General features: G+C 38.5%; 1 protein-coding gene across 2 annotated transcripts; it reads left to right on the forward strand.

The window, feature by feature from the left end:
- Positions 1-360: 360 nt before the first annotated feature.
- On the forward strand, positions 361-18,532 carry LOC107823115 (1-phosphatidylinositol-3-phosphate 5-kinase FAB1B). 2 transcript variants are annotated; one of them, XM_075236825.1, is made up of 13 exons: positions 493-734; positions 1,723-1,894; positions 1,984-2,406; positions 6,692-7,432; positions 7,956-8,109; positions 9,913-10,257; positions 10,943-11,797; positions 11,898-12,229; positions 13,162-13,285; positions 13,379-13,537; positions 14,690-16,192; positions 16,728-16,994; positions 17,416-18,532. In XM_075236825.1, the coding sequence occupies exons 3-13, from the start codon at positions 2,153-2,155 to the stop codon at positions 17,728-17,730; spliced, it is 5,049 nt and encodes a 1,682-aa protein (XP_075092926.1). In that variant the 5' UTR covers positions 493-734; positions 1,723-1,894; positions 1,984-2,152; the 3' UTR covers positions 17,731-18,532. The 2 variants fall into 2 exon arrangements, with proteins under 2 accessions (XP_075092925.1, XP_075092926.1); XM_075236824.1 differs by having other exon boundaries at positions 361-734; positions 1,723-2,406.
- Positions 18,533-20,710: the final 2,178 nt, after the last annotated feature.

Here is a 20,710-nt window from a genome sequence, read left to right on the forward strand (position 1 = left end):
ATTTTTCAGATATTTACGCATATATCCTAAGTAATTTCAACTATGTATATACATAAATGTCTCTACTTTCATTTATCCTCTGAAAAAATTATACCACAATATGCTATTAAAATATTACATACTTTTATAATATAGTTTTTTCTTTCATTTCATGTCACAATACTAATTGATAGGAAAGTCATTTTCCAAAGAAGATAAGATGTGCTAAATATGATACTTACAATGATGTACGTGTAATTCTTTCTTCCTGTTTTTAAATAGACGAAAGAAAAAAAAGCAAAAAATAAAAAATTGAAGTGGGCACGTGGCAAGAAACTGAAAGATGAAGAATTCAAAGAAATGCATGCACACAAAATCCTCACAACCTTTATTTGTGTCTTTGTCTTACTCTCATATTATTTTCGTGACTCTCTTTTTCTTTTTTAACTTTCTTGTGCTTTTTTTTTTCTCCTTAACAAAAATCAAAATGATTAGTGTATTTCATGCACATCTAATTTAATCCTAATCACTGCCTCCAATTTATCAGCCACAACTTTAATTCCACATTCTTATTATTTTCTCTACAACCCAAAACAAAATATCAGAAAGAAATTTTAACTGAAATAACAAGTTTAAAGAAGAAGAAGAAGAAGAAGAAGAAGAAGGAGGCGGTGGCCGGTGGTGGGTTCGGTGTATAGAGGATCTGAAATTGGTTATATTCTGTTAACTGCTGGAATTAGTAAAGCAATTTTCAGGTACACTTCATTTGTTTGATTTAATGTCTATTTGAATTGCTATTGTACTCTTCAAGTTTGTAGTATAGTAATATCTAATGGTTATGTAATGTAAGGAAACAGTGTAATCCGTGTTTTTTGATAATCGTGGTGTTCGGGCTAGTTTGCACGCACCTAGACCGATTCCACAGGTACCAGCACACGTACGGATAACAACGAGAAGAAATCACTTAGTGTTTTTGACTACGCTTAGATTTGAACATGAAATCTCATGGTTCTCAACCCATTTCGTTGACCATTAGGCCACACTGTTGGGTGTGTAGCGGAATCTGTGTTGTTTGATTTATCCGCAGTAATTTGGGTTTCAGTCTATATAAGATGCTGAAGAGAGAGCTGCAAAAATAAAAGATGTTTCTTTTATGGTAAAGTAGCAATTCCATTGTAAAGTTTAGCTAAATCTTGAAAAGGGTTTGAGTTAACCTCACTTCTTGTAGGTGCTGTGGTGAGGATTTGGGATGGAGAAAATAAAATTGGTACTTATCATTTTTCTTTTGTGATTTTTGCCTTGAAAGGAGAATTAGTTCGTATTGGAATGAATAGGTCCAAATAGAGCGGAGCAGGTATATAATTCATATAGCCAACTCCAATTAGTTTGGGATTGAGGCGTAGCTTATCGATTGATATTCTTTTGTGATTTAAGAATTTTATTATCTTTTACCTTTTCCAATTGTGATTGCTTTTTCTAGATTTTTATTATCTTTTGCCTTTTTCGGTTGTGATTGCTTTGTCTCATATTAACAGTCTCCACTAATGGCCAAAAAAATAGAAGTCTGAGCTAAAAGAACACCTGCTGTGAGATACGAGATATCCCAATTAAAGCTTGATTGTCATTTCTTTAGATGTTGGAGAATATTTGAATTGGTAGTTATATAATCTCTAGCAGATGATAGTAGGCAGTGATGTGTATGATAATCTGAATGTGCGCTGAGTTCCCTTTTTCTCTATGCAGTATATATTGGAGACACATACATATTGGTAGTAGCACGAGCAGTAGCAGATGATTATTAGATAATGATGAGCATGATATCCTGGAAGTTGCATTCATGGATACACCTGAAAATAAGAAGCTCAATGAGATAGTTGACATAGTAAAATCATGGATCCCGAGAAGGACAGAGCAGGTGAGTGTGTCCAGGGATTTCTGGATGCCCGACCAGAGCTGTAGGGTATGCTACGAGTGCGACTCTCAGTTTACTGTATTTAACCGCAGGCATCATTGTCGTCTCTGTGGCCGAGTTTTCTGTGCCAAATGTGCATCAAACTCTGTTCCTATCCCAAATGAGGAGCCCAAGGCTGGCCGGGAAGATGGAGACAGGATAAGAGTATGTAACTTCTGTTTTAAGCAGTGGCAGCAGGGGTTAGCCACGGTTGATAGTAGGATGAACCTTTCTAGTCCAGGCCTCAGCCCATCTCCTTCTACCACAAGTTTGGCCAGCAACCAGTCGGGCTGTACTTGTAACAGTGGTAGCAGTGGCAGTTCAACTATTTACCCTACCGGGCCATATCAGCATGTAACATGCAGATCATGCGAAAGCGCTTCTCAATCAGTTCAGATGGGTCCTACTGCTCTCCAGTTAGACCAAGAAACATCTCCGGGGAATCCAGATTTTGGTCATTTTGTCTCTTGCTACAGGTATCTATTATTAGTGTCATATGTATAGACAAACAACATGTATAAACAGGATTTCATTTCCTTTACGCCCCTCTTGCTAGTTTGCTGACACATTTAAATTGCGTAATCGCTGCAATCTTTCCCTCCCGAGACCCCACTCCCTCCCCAGACTTCACTTGTGGGACTATACTGGTTTGTTGTTGTAATCGCTGCAATCTTATTTAATATATGATCAAAAGCCTAATTTGCATGTTGCTAGATCCACATATGGAACAGCAGACACTAGCTTTTAGCTGATCTTTATATGTGATCCTGGATTAAGAAACCGCCCGTTCCCGCCGCGCTCACGGCCCCGCTGGCCTGCCAGCGGTAGTGGGAATTCTCCCGTTCCCTGGTCAAAGACTTGGTTGGATGCGGGATCTACTCCACGAGGAGCGGTACGGACGTAGATGATATCATCACGACCCCTCTTTTCGTACCGCTAGGGATGCTTAACGCCACTTCGCCAACTGGCGTTACCTGCGCTTTCGTGTCTCTCAGTGTGGTCAGCACTGGGTGTTTCCGAGCAGCGAGGCTTATTACAGTACTTCAATTAACAAAAGATACTTTTTCAAGGGTTTTTAACAATTTTTAGTTTTTTTGATTTATGGCTCTTCTATTAGTGCTTTGAATTTATTGTCTGTCCATTTGTGAGTTGTAAAGCCTCACTGCCTTAGAATAACTATCAGTATTTAGTTGCTGATTGTGCTATGTAAAGAATTTCTGGGATAAAAGTTGATTGGTAAACTTGATCAAAGGTATTCTCTAGCTAAACAAATTTAAACCCCAGTTGGTAAATCCAATACTGGTCTTGATCTGGTAAACCGAACAAAGAATAAGAAACTTAATGTCACCCCATTGTTGCTATATTTAGAGCTGGATATGAGCTGAATCACACCAGCTTTGAAGGTTTGAACTTGGTTTAGCATATATATACAAGGCTCGAATTGAGCTTAACCTTGTTTGGATTAAGTTTTTACGAGCTCAATCTCGCCTCAGCTCGGCCTTTTGTATAACAAACTAAGCTCGAGCTCATTCATATAATTAGTTGGTATCAAGTCATTTGGACAAATTAGAAATAGGGTTTTATTTATGCCATGTCAACACCAGATCGTAGGTGTGACATCTGTTGACTGAAGATTTTAAAACAATGGGATAGACCTATATGTTGGGCGAAGCATGTCTGGAAAGACGTACAGTTTTTTAGAATTCATGTGGACTTAGCAAAGAACAAAATATATTGGAAGCAAAATATCCTTAAAGGCAACACCAACTACTTGAAATTTAGGTTAGTCGTTGTAAGCACACTAAGCCTGAATGCAGATTCTACGAAAATGTAAGGATATGTCTAAGATTTAGAGGATCCCTAGTTTTAGATAATCTTAGGACACATTGTGGAGTAGTGCAATGAATGTGTCCAACTGGAGCGCATCAGATATTTAGGATGTATATAGCTGACCGCATCTAGTTTGAGATTGAGGGTTAATTATTGTTGTTGTCGTTGGATTTATGCCGTATAGGCAAATAACTCAGTTAAAAATCTATATTCGAACCATAGGAAGAAAGGGGTTGCAGTTTTAATCTCACGAGAGCTAACCTGTGTTTGCCCCCGGTGGTGGGGGTGGTGCTGGGGTTTACCTGCTGCTGGTTTCACCGGAGAAAATGATGAGGAATGGAATTTCCAGAAAAAGAGAACTAGAGAAGCAAAGTTCGCCAGATAAGGAAGACTGTGTGAGTGGAGTTGCTGGCCCTTTGATCTGAACTTGCTGCTCAGAAGCTCAACATTATTAAAAAAAGGGAGAGGGGGAATCTGATGGCCATATGGCCTAGGTTAATAGGAGCTGTGGCCTGTGGAGGTCACTGGTGATGTTGAAGACGATTAATTGAAATAATGATGATGAAATGGAGGAGGAGAGAAGAGAGCCCCGGTGGTCGCGGTTTTGGATTTCGGAAGCCGGAAGGGTTGACAAATTGGAAACACTAAAGTGGAAAGTATCCTGAGTTTTCGCGAATATTAAATGGGTTGAGCTTTTGCAAGTTTGTTCTGTTTGATAAACTTTAAGATGGATCTTTTTTTGGCCTTGATATACCTGTGTTGAGAGGGTGTGACATTGGAATAGGTTCTTAATTCAGATAAAATTAGCCAAAAACTGGAACTGTACTGAACACTTGTGAGTGACCCATATCGGATATAGTTATGTACCTTAGTCCGTGTACAAGAGCTTGCCAATAGGATTTACTCTGTTTCTTAATCATATAAATGACCCAAGTTTGAGCTTGTAGGAGCCGAGCAAGCTTTACTTGGATATTGTGAGAATGCACGGGAGAAAAATCTATTTTATAACCGTGATACAATGATTCTATATATAATATTCTACGCCTACTACATATGGGACTAGAACATATTTTATTCCTACTACATACAGGACTTAGATTATTTACGCATAACTATCTAACACTCCCCCTCAAACGGTGCATACAAATCATATGGACCGAGCTTGTTACATATGTAACTAATACGAGGACCAATGAGGGACTTGATGAAAATATCTGTAAGCTGATCATTCGACTTCACTACGAGTCATGCCAAACTCCCGGATAACTGTGCTGAACTTACCAAACGAGACTCGAGGAGACTGCTCTAGACCATCAAGTAACCGGCGCAAGCGACGTACAAGGCCACTAGACTATCCCTTAGCAACAAAACCAGGTGGTTGCTGATAAATAGAAGTTGGCCGAAAATTTGGCGGAAATTTGAAATTAGTAAGACTAAGCTGAATTCCACACTATAAAATAGGTTCTTCAACACTACCAGAAAATAGAAACTTTTTTGGAAATTACTGTTCAGGTCGGAAAATCACTGCATGCCCGAAAAATGCACTGTTCATACTGGAAAAAATAAAAGTTGTCAGAATTTGATGTAATTTGTATAGCTAGGCTCGGAATCACTGGAAGAGTAAGTTGTCCTGAAGAAGTTTTGTCAAAAAGTGGCCGAAATGGCTCGCACGTGCCGGAAAAGTTGCTGTAGCTCGCCAGAAAATTCCAAAGTTCTCAGAATCTATAGGAAATTATACCTGGTGGATTTGGAATCACCCCACGAAACAACTGTCCTAAAGAAGTTTTTGAAAATTATGTTTGGAAATTGCTCCACGCGCTGGCGCATGTGTTAGACGCGCTCGCTGGAACCCTAGTTTTGGTGGCGCGTGGAGGCAGGTGAGGGACTTCCGGCTAGAGCGATTGACCGGGGTTTTGTCGCCTAACTTTTCCGAACAAGATGTTAGTGTTGGTTTTCGCACAAGACTTACCATTGAGGAGATAATGCAAATCAATCTTGAGTCGTCAACTGGAAAGACGCACGGTGACTGACTTTTCTGTTCCGATGAGACTGGGATTTCTGGGCCCTGGGGTTTGGTCGCACAAGGGTTTCGGATCTGATGGTGGTACTGGTATATGCACAGTATCACTGTAACAGTGATGAACCCTGGGAACAAGACGAAGTTGCCGAAAAATTGCATGGAGACGAGATCTTTCTTCCCGGATTCCGTTGGAATGACGCGCAACAATAATTTTCTCACTGAAGCTCTGATATCATGTGAGAATGCATGGGAGAAAAATATATTTTTTAACAATGATACAATGAGTCCTATATACTCCTACTACATATGAGACTAGGACATATTCTACTCCTACTACATATGAGACTAGGATTATTTACACATAACTATCTAATAGATATGTCAGTTCATTTACTGCTATATCATATTGTAGTCCAGTAAAATCTTTCTGGAATAAAAAAGGGTGATTTATTTGTTATCTCTAGGTCAAGAGTCTTCTTGCGACTAATTCTTTATTCGGTTATTCCCAATTTGAAACCTGTTGTTAAGGGATTATAGAAACTCAAGGCCGCTCGTAGCTCCGATATTATAATACAAAGGTATAATAACCCTGCCATAACCTATCCAATTACTAAAGACCCATAACAGGAGGGTCTTTTTTTTTTTCCTTGTGGCTCTGCCTTGTTTACAAGTTTAAGGATTTTCGGGAGGGGAGAGCTATATTTTTTGAGGAGCACCCTCTGAGTTGCAGGTTGGATTATTTTGTATGGGCCAAGCATGTATAGTATCATCATGACCGATAGATGAGACACTTGAAATCAGACCTTTACTTTACCTGCTCCTACGTATAATTTCATGTACTATTTCTTGGAAAATATCATCTATTCAGTGTATGTTTCAATTAGCTATCTTACTTAGCATTGCTATGGCAGGAGTGATGATGAGGATGATAATTATGGTGTTTGTGGATCACATTCGGAGCCAAGGCACTTTACTCCACCAGATGTCTATTATGGTGCTTTCAACTACAAGGAGATGAATAATATTTGTGGACCAAGCAATGCACAACCTGCTGAAATTGAATCAAATAGTGTAAATTCTTCATTATTGGCAGAGAAAAGTGAATGGCATAACTCAGAAGGGATGAAAGAGGTTGGGAATGAAGCAGATACTTGTATCAATGGTATCGGGCGTGAAGGTCCTCCTCCCTGTGTTGTGAATGATACAGATAATGCACCTGTTGACTTTGAGAATAGTTATTTACTCTGGTTGCCACCAGAGCCAGAAACAGAGGAGGATGACAGAGAATCTCTTTTATTTGACGAGGATGATGGTGGTGGTGAAGAAGCCCCAGGGGAGTGGGGTTACATGGATTCATCATGCAACTTAGCTGGTGGAGAGTACCATAGTAGGTATAGGTCAACCGAAGAGCATAGAAATGCCATGAAAAATGTAGTTGATGGACATTTTAAAGCTTTGATTGTGCAGCTTTTGCAAGTTGAAAACATTCCTCCAGCTGAGGAGGATAATAAAGAGAGTTGGTCGGAGATAATCACATCTTTATCATGGGAAGCTGCTACACTCCTAAAGCCTGACATGAGTCAAAATGGAGGAATGGATCCTTGTGGATATGTGAAGATTAAATGCATTGCCTGTGGACATCGTAGAGAAAGGTTTTTCTACATCAGATTATATGGCTTCCTATTTTGACCTTAACAAACTTTATCATATAACTTCTTTTCATCTTCTCTATATAAGAACTACAAATAAACCTAACGTTCGACACCTAAACAAAATGTTGCTGTTGTGTATCGTTGCAGCTCAATTGTGTTTCCCCTGCATTCAAACTTGATTCTTGCTTATTTTAGTTATAGACTTTCCGTTTGTCTTTGATTAGACTCCTATTCTGTGCTGCAATTACTTCTGATTGTCAACCAAATAACTGCAGGCTCCATCATGCAGGAATCAGATTTTTGAGTTGCTTGTTTTTATGCTTGCACTGATTCTAAGTGATGTGTTTAAATTGGTGCCTAATGTTAATTTTACATCGGGAGCAATCCTATTGAATGATTCTTTCACTTGGTTTCTGGCATCATTGTGCTTTATTTTTCCATTAAATAATTGGTCATACTCTGCAAGTTTTCTTAAGTTTATTTTCCTTCTGCTGATAAAATTCTCCTTTATGCTATTTATTAGTATGGTGGTTAAAGGTATTGTTTGTAAGAAAAATGTGGCGCACCGGCGAATGACCTCAAAAATAGATAAGCCTAGACTCCTACTCCTTGGAGGAGCACTGGAATATCAACGGGTGGCTAACCATTTGTCAAGTTTTGACACTTTATTGCAGCAGGTTTTCACTCAATCAAATTCTTTATTGATAATTTTTATTTACTTGATAGGATGAGGAAATGGGGTCTTCCGGAAACAGCCTCTCTGCCTTCTTGAAGGTAGGGGTAAAGTCTGCGTACATACTACCCTCCCCAGACCCCACTTGTGGGATTACGCTGGGTATGTTGTTGTTGTTGATAGGATGAGGAAATGCAATTCTGCCCCAGACTGCAGGATCTTTTTCGTTTTCAGCACCTGGTTGTCGTTTTGTCTCTTAGCTATACCTCCTTATCACTCTTTGTCCTTCACTAGACATTTTTGAAGTTCGTCTACATATTAAGTTTTTGTGCAAAATGCACCATCTCTCTTGTTCTTTTTCCTTGCACATCAACTCAAACTAATAGTTCTATCTACTTAATAAAACAGCCTTTGCCTCATAGAAAAGGTTTGAAGTGGTTTTGTATCATATACTGATCATGAAAACAAAATTAACGACTGAAATACACGGATAAGATAATGGCTGGTCCATCATATGGAATTGTTTCCTTTAAGATTCTGAAGTGAACTATTTAAAAGAAGCTGGGCAATCGAATATGTATAATATCATTGCTATTGCTTTGGAGAGATTTTTGAGTTTCTAGGACCCATTTCCTGTACATTTTTTTTTTGATTGTCCAAGGAAAAGTATTGATTTCAGCAACACGTAAGTGCTGTAAAAATTTACCATTTCCTGTACATTTATTTGCTGGGAGTACTTTGAATTTTAGGAAATTCTTAGATTTGATTAGTCTTTTTTTTGGTTGGGCTGGAAAGAGGAAGAGTTGCTTGAGGGGGAGAAAGAGTGGAAAGGTAAGAGGTATTTTCCCTTGTTTGATTAGCAAGTGAAAGAGAAGTAAAGGTAAAAGTGGAGGGTCGTACTTCCTTTCATCATCATTCTTTTGATCCTTCCAGAATTGGACAAAAAGGAAGAAGCAAATGTTTACTAGTTCCTTTCCAGCTAGTACTGAAAAACTGAAAGGGACTATAAGATACATCCCTTGATGGAAGTAACTCACAAAGTCTCCCCTCATTTTCGAGTTAAACGGAGTGTTAGACCTAAATTTGAATCTTCTAGGCCAATGCGTATTGTCAATCAGCTTAATCTATATTTGACGAGAAGTTGCAATTGTATCTGTTGTAACATAGAAAAATATGGTCTGCGCTGATGGAAGATCTTGGATGGAGTGCAGAGTGGGGAGGTAATAAGTATGGGGAAGTTGGGGAATGAGAAGGACGAGGAAACGAGAGGATGTAAGTCAGGGGAAGCTGGTTAGTGAGTCTATGATGGTGCAGGGGGTAGGCTCAAGGAGGTCTCTTCTATGTGCAAGTGTTTCGGTATTGTACTTCACGTTTTTCTATAAATTCTGTTATATACACGTTCTGTTTCATTCTGTATCAGTTTATTCTGATTTTGTTTTTCTTTTCATCAAAATAGTAGACTGGTTCTTGCGATGACTTTTACAATGTACTTTCTAAGTATTCACGGGATAATACAATAGATACCAACAACAACAACAACATACCCAATGTAATACAATAGAGACCATAGGGAGAAAATATTTTTCAAGGGAGTAACTGAAATGATTATTAGGGGCTACGGTGCCCTTTATGATCATTGGAGGTGTTTCTTTGGTTTCTCGTAAGCTGGAATACTCTTAACTTTTTGTTATCCATGGTGTTGAGAAAGGCATACTAGGGAGGCCCAATTGCATTATTTGGTTCATCACTTTTATTTGGATTCACATTGTTTGGTTCATAACATTTACTTGGACATTCTTTCTTCTAGGAAATGGACCATCTAAAGATGGCTGTTGCAAAGATTGATGCTCATCATCCAAGCATTCTGTTAGTAGAGAAGTCAGTATCTCGATTTGCGCAGGAATACCTGCTTGCGAAAGACATATCTCTGGTTCTCAATGTGAAGCGGTCACTTTTAGAGCGTATTGCCCGTTGTACAGGTGCACAAGTAGTCCCTTCAATTGATAATCTTACAACGCCAAAGTTAGGGTACTGTGATTCGTTCCATGTTGATAAGTTCGTAGAAGAGCATGGTAGTGCTGGGCAAGCTGGAAAAAAATTGACAAAGACCTTGATGTTTTTCGAGGGATGCCCAAAACCATTTGGTTGTACTGTAAGTCACATGTTTAATGGCTTGCTCAGTTGTATGTTAACTGGAGCATGAAATAAATCTGAATTGTGTAGCATACTACATTCTACAGGTTTAGTTTACACCCAATTTCTTTATGGCGGACATGGTTATATTTCTTCTTTGTAGCTTTAACAACTAATAACCAAAACTATTCTTAGTTGAAAATTCTGATAAAAGAAGAAAGAATAATACTTTGGTATAAATACTCACTGGTAGGATATGATATTACAGTTGACCACTCATCTCAATGTTTAAAGCTACAAAGAAGAAATATAACCATGTAAGAAGAAAGAATAATGCTTTGGTATAGATACTCACTGGTAGGATATGATATTACAGTTGACCACTCATCTCAATGTTTAAATAAACTTGCTATGAATATGATTTGTTCATCAAGCAGTATGTAAATTATTATGCTCAAAATTATTCAACTTCGGCTTTAGACATGTCCGCTATAGCTTATAGGTACTGTTTATGCATGATCTTAGAAAATGTGAATGTTGCTCCTATGCTGGTGGGAGGTAGCGCAAACTGTCCCGACGCTACCAACAGTAAAAAAAATAAAAGGAAATCTTTTACCTATCATTCTGTAATTTAACAGTTTCCTGGTGCAAGTGTCAGAAGTGTGGAAAGCTGATCTCCTCTTTTTGTTTCTGGTGGGTCTCAGATTTTGCTCAAGGGCGCCAACGGGGATGATTTGAAGAAGATAAAACGTGTTATCCAGTATGGAGTTTTTGCTGCTTATCACCTGGCTCTGGAGACATCTTTTCTTGCTGATGAAGGTGCATCCTTGCCAGAGCTCCCCTTGAAGTCCCCAATTAAAGTTGCATTGCCTGATAAACCATCAACTATTCAAAGATCCATTTCTATGATTCCTGGTTTCTCTCTACCCATAGCCCAGAGACCGCTCGATCACCATTGCCTTGGCATGTCATCTCATTCCTCAACCAACTTGTTGTCTGGTATCACATCATCATCCAACAATACTCCAATGCTTGTTGAACAATCAAGTTTCCCTGAAGGTTCTAACTCATTAGCTAGTGCTACAACTGCCTCAAATAAGGTAGACCTTTCTGATTGTCTTAATTCCTCTCATCATTCAAGGCTTCAGTTCTCAGATCAAGCTGATGAGAGGAATAAAATGGCTCCAAATGACCCTCATGAAGAATCTCCACTGGACAGAGGTGAAGTTGCAGGAAATGATTATATACCGAATTTTCCTAGCAATGCTTTGAGGGATGCTGGTAGCCTTTCTCATGTTGTGGAAAGTTCACGCACTACTCACTTAACTTCAGAATTGTTGCTACCGGAATTTGGTAATAGTTACTTTGAGGAATTAGGCTCACTGAAGCAAGAGTTTCCTTCCTCATCTTCCGATCAGCAGAGTATTTTAGTCTCCCATTCAACACGCTGTGTTTGGAAAGGAACTGTTTGTGAGCGCGCTCATATTTCTCGAATAAAATACTATGGACTCTCTGATATGCCTTTGGGCCGTTTTTTACGGGACCAGCTGTTTGCTCAGGTAATATCTCTCTTCCTCTTTTAAAGTTACACTTGATACATTCTTTGCAATCGTGGTTTATTCTGGTAATCTTTTCTGATATATGTAATACATTTACCAGAATTATAGGTGTCCCTCATGTGAAATGCCGCCAGAAGCACATGTTCGTTGCTATACTCATCGGCAAGGCAGCCTCACAATTTCTGTAAAGAACCTACCTGAACGTATCTTGCCAGGAGAACGGGAAGGAAAGATATGGATGTGGCACAGGTGTCTGCGATGTCCTCGGACCAATGGTTTCCCTCCTCCAACCAGGAGAGTATTGATGTCTGATGCTGCTTGGGGATTGTCATTTGGGAAATTTTTGGAACTCAGTTTTTCAAATCATGCAGCAGCGAGCAGGGTCGCAAGTTGTGGTCATCTTCTTCACCGAGATTGTCTCCGGTTCTATGGGTATTCTGTTTCCTATATGGCATTTTTATGCATTAACTTTTCACACTGGGATTATAATGCCTTCACCTGACTTTAATTTTCTTTAATCAACTACTGAATATCATTTAAACTGTAAAGTATCCAGAGACAGAAACCTGAAGCATCAAAAAAATTATCATGAAATCAGCTGGGATGCGTTTCCTCAATATGGTTAAAGTTGGTATCTGTAATCAAGTACATTTTACAAATAAACAGACTCTCACATAAAGTAGTGGGAATATTACCTTCTACATTGTTAAATTCAGTGCCTAACCCCACTTTATGTGAAAGTTTGTTGACTTGAATGGGTCCTTAGCTTTTAGTGGTCTGCATGAATACTCTGATGATGTAGCTCATCAGCATGCATCAGCTATCGTGACGGCTTTGTGTTTGGTTTTACTGAATCATTTTTGGTCGTTTCCCAATGTTTTTGTGAAGGAGATTCACATTGGGGACTTCTTGTGTTGCTCTCTGACTGAGCATGTGATGCTATTTCTTCTTGCCTTTGATTGAATTACATCATTATAAGAGAGAACATTACAGCAAGATGATGCTCCCAGAAAACTTGGCAAATGGATAAGTTACACAAAAAATAATCACATCACAGAAAAGGCCTATATTAGGAAAATCTTACAGGTGTATGATTTTCTTGTCAGTTTTACTACTGTTGCACTTGCAGTTCTTCAATGATGATGTTTCCCCTGTTCTGGGTTAATATTCTCAGTTGGTGTTGTGTTATCTTGTGCATGATTGTGGTTATGGTGCATGTATAATTAACTGGTGTTGCTGGTCCAATTTTTTTTTTTTTTTTGGATTTATTTCTGTGATGGCACCACTAAGTTTTTTTTTTCTTTTTTCCTTGTTGCCCTAGCAATGGTTTGTTCTGCACTTGATATTTGGTTTTGTTGCCTCAGGTTTGGGACAATGGTAGCTTGTTTTCGATATGCTCCTATTGGTGTTTATTCTGTATTTCTCCCACCTCCAAAGCTAGAATTTAGCCATGATAATCACGAGTGGATTCAGAAAGAAGGTGATGAGGTACAGTTGGACTGAATTTTTGCCTCAATTTTGTTACCTCCATATTTTGCTCTTTTTTTTCTTTCCTGATGTACTTATTTTCTGCAAGAAAAGGTGCACAGCAGGGCGAATGCTTTGTTTGCTGAGGTGTCCAAAGCTCTTCATGCAAAGTTGGAAAAAGTTTCTGTTGATAGTAGCCTGAAAGCACCGAATATAAGTGAGCAGATTGTAGCGATGGAAGAAATATTAGAGAAGGAGAAAACTGAGTTTGAGGTGATTCTTTTATTTTCCCCTCCTGTTGTTTAGATACTAAGTTGTATCATCTGCATTGGTGGTGAGGTATAAACAAATTTGTCAGTATGGCTGATCTAAAAGATAGATATTGGTTACCTTTTTGATGTTCAACTGTTTGTAAAGTTGACAGCCCGAGTAATTTCTCTCTGTAGGGTGTGGATAACATGTCTCAAACCTCTAATTTTTTAGGACTGAGAATTTTGGTGAAGTATGTGTTTAAAATTCACAGGTGCGTTCTCTCACTCTAAGATATGTGAAAATTAATGCAGCAACGAGTTGGAGAAGACAGAAATAATCAAGGTTCTCTAATAAGAAGTAGCAGTAGAAAAAGAATATGAGAGGAGCTAAGCCTTAGTGTAGCAACTAGAAAAAAGTTTTTCCAGACCGATTAGAGGAGGAAAAAAGAAAATGACGTGTCTTTCCATCCCTAAGCAAGACGGTAAAAACAAGAAAGACTTGTAAGAATACATAAGACCATCTGAGACAGAGAGGGAAACAAGGTGTATTGACTGAAGAGAGACATCAATCCCAAGATGAACATGTGTCCCTAGTAAGTTCTGAAAGGAGCTTTCCATACCAACTTAGAGGTCGACTTTGGTAACTCCATTATCCATATGCTTAATCCTTTGACTAGGTGGTCAACCCAGAAGTTGGGAGAAAACCTTCCATTTTAAATGTGTGATATAGAACCCTCCCTTTTGATAGGTTTCCTCACGCTTTGCCTCGCATATCTTCCTCGTGAGCCATTGAGACCATACACCATACAACTCTTAGGGCTAGGTCCTTGACCTTACCCCTTCTGCCAGGGCAATTAGGAACTCCTTCAACTGGTGGAGTGTTCCTCAGGGCCGCATTTCAATCATTGCTGTTAATTTGCTCAGTAGATGTACTGATTTGGAAGCTTTAGTGTAAAGGGATCCATCACTCGAAATAGAACTCTTTCGTCTAATTGAAAGCGTGCCAGATGGTATTTGTCATTAAGGCATCAGACCTCGAGTTTCCTTCCCTTCTGAAAGAAAGGGCAGGTCTTTTATTTCTTCTGTTTACACTTTCCATTTTCTTTTGGATAATGCTGCAACGTTGCTTCAAATGACTTTGACTTGTTTCTTACTGGTGTGCACATTGTTCCAGGGATTGTTATGCAGGGCACTTAGTGGGGAGGTCAAAGTTGGTCAGCCTGCAGTTGACATCCTTGAGATAAATCGACTCAGAAGGCAGTTGGTTTTTCATGCTTATCTATGGGACAGACGCTTGATACATCTTTCCAGTTCTCATGGTAAAAATTCCCAAACTCAGGGCAGTTTGACACCACAACTGAAGGAGAAATGCTTCAGCTCTAGCGAGGAACTTTCTGAAAGGAATACAATTCCGAGACCTGGCAAAAGCTTAGGTAGCTGCGATTCAGTTCTTCAGAATGTGAAGACTGAAATAACATCTAATGAAGGAAGAGACAGTCAGATTCCTCATGGGGTTCATGAAAGATTGAATATTGATGAGAACTTATCTCGTGGGAAAGACGCTGAGGTTTTTTGTTCTATAAGAACTACAGGAGGTGGAAATGTACTGGAACCTGGAAAAAATGTCAGAAGTGTACTTTCAGATGGAAAGTTCCCTTCTGTGGAAAGTTTATCTGACACTCTTGATGCTGCATGGACTGGTGAAGGCCACCTGGCTATTAAGGAGCATAACAGTGCATTTCCAGATTCTTTCCTTGTAGATTCTTCTGCTTTGACTGGAGTTGCAGCAAACTCAGACGTCGAAAGGTCTATGTGTGGCAAAAGCGGGGCTGTAACACCTCATTTATCTGCAAAGTCTGATAATGCAGACTACTTGACCTGGGCAACGGCACATTTTTCAAATTTCTATCGTTCCTTCAACAAGAATATCACATCAGATCCACAATTTGTTGGTAAATTGGGCGAGCATAATCCTGTTTATATCTCGTCATTTAGCGAATTGCTACATCAAGGTGGTGCCAGGCTGCTGATGGCTGTTGGTGTTAGTGACATTGTTGTGCCAGTTTATGATGATGAGCCAACAAGTATTATCTCATATGCACTTGTCTCACCAGATTACCACAATCAAATGTCAGATGAACCTCAAAATCTGAAAGATCACAAATCTTCAGCGTCTCTGCCGTTTCTAGATTCATTAAATTTACTTTCACACTCGTCTGTGGATGAAGTTTTTTCGAACTCTTCAAGAAGTTTTGGATTTACAGATGAAAGCATGTCATCGAGTTTTAGTTCTCGCAACTCAAACATGGATCCACCTGCATATATTAATGCTTTGCATGCCCGAATATCTTTCTCAGATGATGGACCTCTGGGAAAGGTTAAGTACACAGTCACCTGTTATTATGCAAAGCATTTTGAGACCTTAAGAAAGTCTTGTTGCCCCTATGAATTAGACTTCATACGGTCCCTTAGCCGATGTAAAAAATGGGGTGCACAGGGTGGCAAGAGCAATGTTTTCTTTGCCAAAACCTTGGACGACCGATTTATCATCAAGCAGGTAACAAAGACAGAGTTGGATTCATTTATCAAGTTTGCACCAGCTTACTTTAAGTATTTATCTGAATCGATAGCTAGTGGGAGCCCAACTTGCTTGGCAAAGATTTTGGGGATCTACCAGGTATCATTTTTTGTATATTATTTCTATTTAACCAAAGTCACTGCTATAGTCGGTATTTCAGCTTTCTGATTTCTGTGTGCTGTGGAGCAACTTTTATTTCGATGAACCAGTCCAGGTTTGTAACTAAGGTTGTATCTGTGGGTTATTATATCTCCATTTGACCTTCCTGAAGCAAACATTTATTGTCAAAATCTTTGAAAAATTTGTAAAATTATCTTTGTTAAGCCTCCCATTTTAAATTTTATGTGGACCTAATTTCTTGATAGAGCTAAGTTCTCCAACATAGTCAGTCCTGTGCTTTAGAGGTGCTCCTCGATGTACCGTAAAAGAAATTAAAAGGTTCCCATAAAGGTCATTTAAATTGGTTCAGCAGGACAGATCTAACTTCTGTACTTTGCTCTTCCCTTAAAAGATTCTCTGAAATTTATTTTCTTCTCCAATCTTTAACAGCATTTTGGTAGTTATATGTGTTCATTTTTCCCCCTTAATACTTTTTACCATGATGCTCACTTCGTTTTTCAATTATTATTTTTAGGTTGCATCAAAGCATCTCAAAGGGGGGAAAGAATCAAGAATGGATGTGCTTGTTATGGAAAATCTTCTTTTTAAGCGCAACATCACTAAACTGTATGACCTCAAAGGGTCTTCTCGATCACGCTATAATCCAGATTCAAGTGGAAGTAACAAAGTTTTGCTTGATCAGAACTTAATTGAAACGATGCCAACTTCTCCGATTTTTGTGGGAACGAAGGCTAAGCGGCTGCTGCTGAGAGCTGTGTGGAATGATACTTCATTTCTAGCTGTAAGCTTTGAAACAGAATCCTATTATGACTAGTTACTTTGTTGCATTGTGTTCTATACATCGTTCTGTATTTCTTAGTTCTGTCTGGGGTTACTAGTTTATCATTTCTGCTCCAGTAAAGATCAAATAAGATGATTTCAGGGACGCCTCCCTGTTCTCTCTCTTCACCATACCCCTTATCTTTACGTTGTTTCTTATTGTTTCTCCCTTCTTTTGCAAGATGCACTTGACTTTGTCGCTGCAGTAGTTCTCTTTATTTTAGTACGTTCTCCAAGCGTTTCTTCGTTAGTCGATGCCAGCCAGCATCAAGTATATGTTGAAGTCTCCAAAGTGTGACTTCGTGCTCTTCAAACACAATTATTAAATGCAGAGCATTTTCCAGTCCCTGGTCTGCTATATTGATACAGTTACCATTTTGCAGTCAATAGACGTGATGGATTACTCGTTACTGGTCGGAGTGGATGAGGAAAAGCACGAACTGGTGCTTGGTATTATTGATTTCATGAGACAGTATACATGGGACAAACATCTTGAGACGTGGGTAAAGGCTTCAGGCATTCTAGGTGGACCAAAGAATTCATCCCCAACAGTGATTTCTCCAAAGCAATACAAAACGAGATTCAGGAAAGCAATGTCGACATACTTTCTGATGGTGCCAGATCAATGGTCTTCATCAACAGACAATTCTAGTGGATCCCAAGCCAATCTATGTGAAGTCTCAAGCGGGCCTACATGAAGTGATCCTTAAATATCAGATCAGAAAATTTGCAAGATATTTGCCCCGAGTGGTCTTGGTATAATTCTATTCAACCTTTCTTATGCATGAGTTTTGTATATTTTGTGTAGGAACATGTTGGATAGTTACTTCATGAAGTTACTTCACACCAAGAATCTCTATTTTTTGGGCATTTCTGCAACTGTCTAAGCTCTTGTACAGACAATAGTGTTTCTTCTTTTTCTTTCTCCCTATGGTTTGAGATGAAGAAAGGGTCTCCAGTGGATTGTCCGAGGAAACATATCGCACCCCCTCCCCCATGTTGGTTTTCTAGTTTTCAGGAACTTGATACGTCCATTTTGATGCTCAATTGAAGATCTTGGTATATTCATGTGTTTCAATGAGAATGGGAGGCTTTTGACAACGGCTGTTATGGTAGCAGTAAGAGGGAATAGAATTTTATCTAGAAGCTGAGTCCTAAAATTAGATGCCATTCAAGATTTGTGCACGCTTGAGATATATAAGCTCGCTCTTCCAAGAATATTTCTTATTGGGATTCTTGCCCTCTTCCTATTTTGCGCCCTTTACTTGAATCAGTTGTTATGTCTTTTCTACTTGCAATATATTCAGAAACTGTTCGAGGGTTTTGTTCCCCACTCGAGAAAATCCAGGGGCTTCATGTCACTGATGCAATAGAGCTTCTGCAGATTTTACATTTGCATCTATACTTACTGTATCTTATGTAGCAAATGGAGATAGAAATGTGCTACTGTGCAGAATAGATTACAATTAGTTTCTAATAGTGAATGCTCGTTCAAAGTCATATCTTTAACTGTTATCTTGGTGTATTTCTGGTTGTGAATACTCGTTCAAAGGTCATATCTTTGGTTGTTATCTTGGTTTATTTCTGGTAGTGAATACTCGTTTAAAGGTCATATCTTTAATGTTATCGTAGTGAATTTCTATTTTAATTGTTATCTTAGGGAATTTCTACCTTAATTGTTAAGTGGTTAGCTTTTGTCTATGAATGCTCAGATTTGTTATTCTCGTGTTGCTGTTAATGTATAGTTGTGTTGGTATTTGTTAGCAGTTCCTCTTTACAATTGGTTTCATAACACCAAACATTGCGGAACCGTGTTGCCATACATTTATATCGTTTGATATCATCTGTCATGACACTTTTACCCCCTTTTATTGGTTCATTTTTCACACATTGCTAGGGGTCTATCAGAAACAGCTTTTCTACCTTCAAAGGTAGGGAGAAGGTCTGTGTACACATTACTCTTCCTAGGCCCCACTTTGTGGAATTACAATGGGTTTGTTGTTGTTGTCGCACATTGATACAAAAACATATACTATTTAACTTTGTGCATCCATTTTCTGTGCATATTAATAGAGCTGATTGAGAAAATTACTGAATTTTTTCATTTGAATTGAAAAGTTTGATTGTGCTGAAACTTGAGAACATTTTTCACTAAAGGACAGGGAAAGCTTGAAGAACACAAATTAAAAAATCCATTCAATTAAATCTTGACGACTGCAGATTTGGCTTTTCTTTTATATAAAAGTGCCATTACTTTTGTCATTTTAAAAAAACTCATGTATTTGATCGTAAGACAACATCCATTTTCTTGTTGAATTCCCTTAAACGGATCTCAGAAGTGTAGAAGCATGGTCTCGTCAACAGCAGCGCGCAGATATAAATTAGTACAATAGATTGCAGATATAGATCAGTACAATAGATTACTGAGGTTGTGACTTTTGTTTTTACTATTACTCGAGAAATGACAAATTGGACATGGGCTAATTGCAGGGATAGTCGTAAAAATCGTACGGAGTGCCCTATTTGGTCGTCCTCATTTAACTTACTTTTTAAAACTAGTACCCAAAGTTTAGATGGCTCCTCACGGTGAATTCATATGGTATTTGTGAGCATATTTTAAGGTAGTTTATGGTGTTTTACAGTGGCGAGCTGTTGTGGCGCTTTATATTTTACTACTGCTTAGGGTTTCTTCTTAATTGCAAAATGGGTTGGTTAGATTTATTGTTGTTTTGACAAATTGATGATTGAAGTTTGTTTTTGATGATATTTGGAGGTTATGTTTCAAATTTGAGCTCTTTTGGAGTAGATTTAGGTGTTAAATTGTGTATTAGATTACTGAAATTCGATGAACAAATTTCTATTTTTGGGCAATTTGCATTTCAGACCTACATGACCTAAGTGCATGAAAACATTGGTTGCACTTCAAACCTATTTGGCCTTAAATGCATCTGAAGTGCAATTTTTTCACTTCAGGCGTATTTGGCCTTTAAGTGCATGAAAATATTGGTCGCATTTCAGATCTATTTGGCCTTTAGTGCATCTTAAGTCAATTTTTGCACCTTAGACTTAATTGGCCTTAAGTGCATTGTACTTCAGACTATTTTTTTTAGAACTTCAGACCGGATAAGTCTGAAGTTGATCATAAAGTGGGTAGGCTTGCAAAGTTTTGTGCAAAGAGGGTATAAGTTCAATTGTGATCCCAAAACGATTAAGCATAATATACCAAGGAAATGACAAAGATGATAGACAATTCAATATTTCAAGAGCCAATAGCTCATATATTCCAACAGACTCAAACACGGCCAATAACATGTAAATAATCAAGGAGTCTCACATTCCAACACAGCGTAAGAGAATAACACAAAAATTAAACAAGGACATGATAAACTACTTCTACCTGCATGCTTTAACCCACGACAAATACATATACATTCGTCACCATGCATATACACAGTCCGTAACATATTTAGCACATAGCAAGTAAAACATTTACAACCTAATTCCCTTAAATCAAGATTAATGTCACGGCCCGAATTTCCCACTTTCGGGGCTGTGATGGCGCCTAACATTGAACTCGCTAGGCAAGCCAACGTCATAGTTTATTACTGCATATTCCTTTATCTTTCAGATAAAAATGACTTAGCAAGATGAATTAACAGAATTAAATGAGGAAGAAAA

Source organism: Nicotiana tabacum, chromosome 18, assembly GCF_000715075.1.
Source record: "Nicotiana tabacum cultivar K326 chromosome 18, ASM71507v2, whole genome shotgun sequence".
NCBI classification, from domain to species: Eukaryota; Viridiplantae; Streptophyta; class Magnoliopsida; order Solanales; family Solanaceae; genus Nicotiana; species Nicotiana tabacum.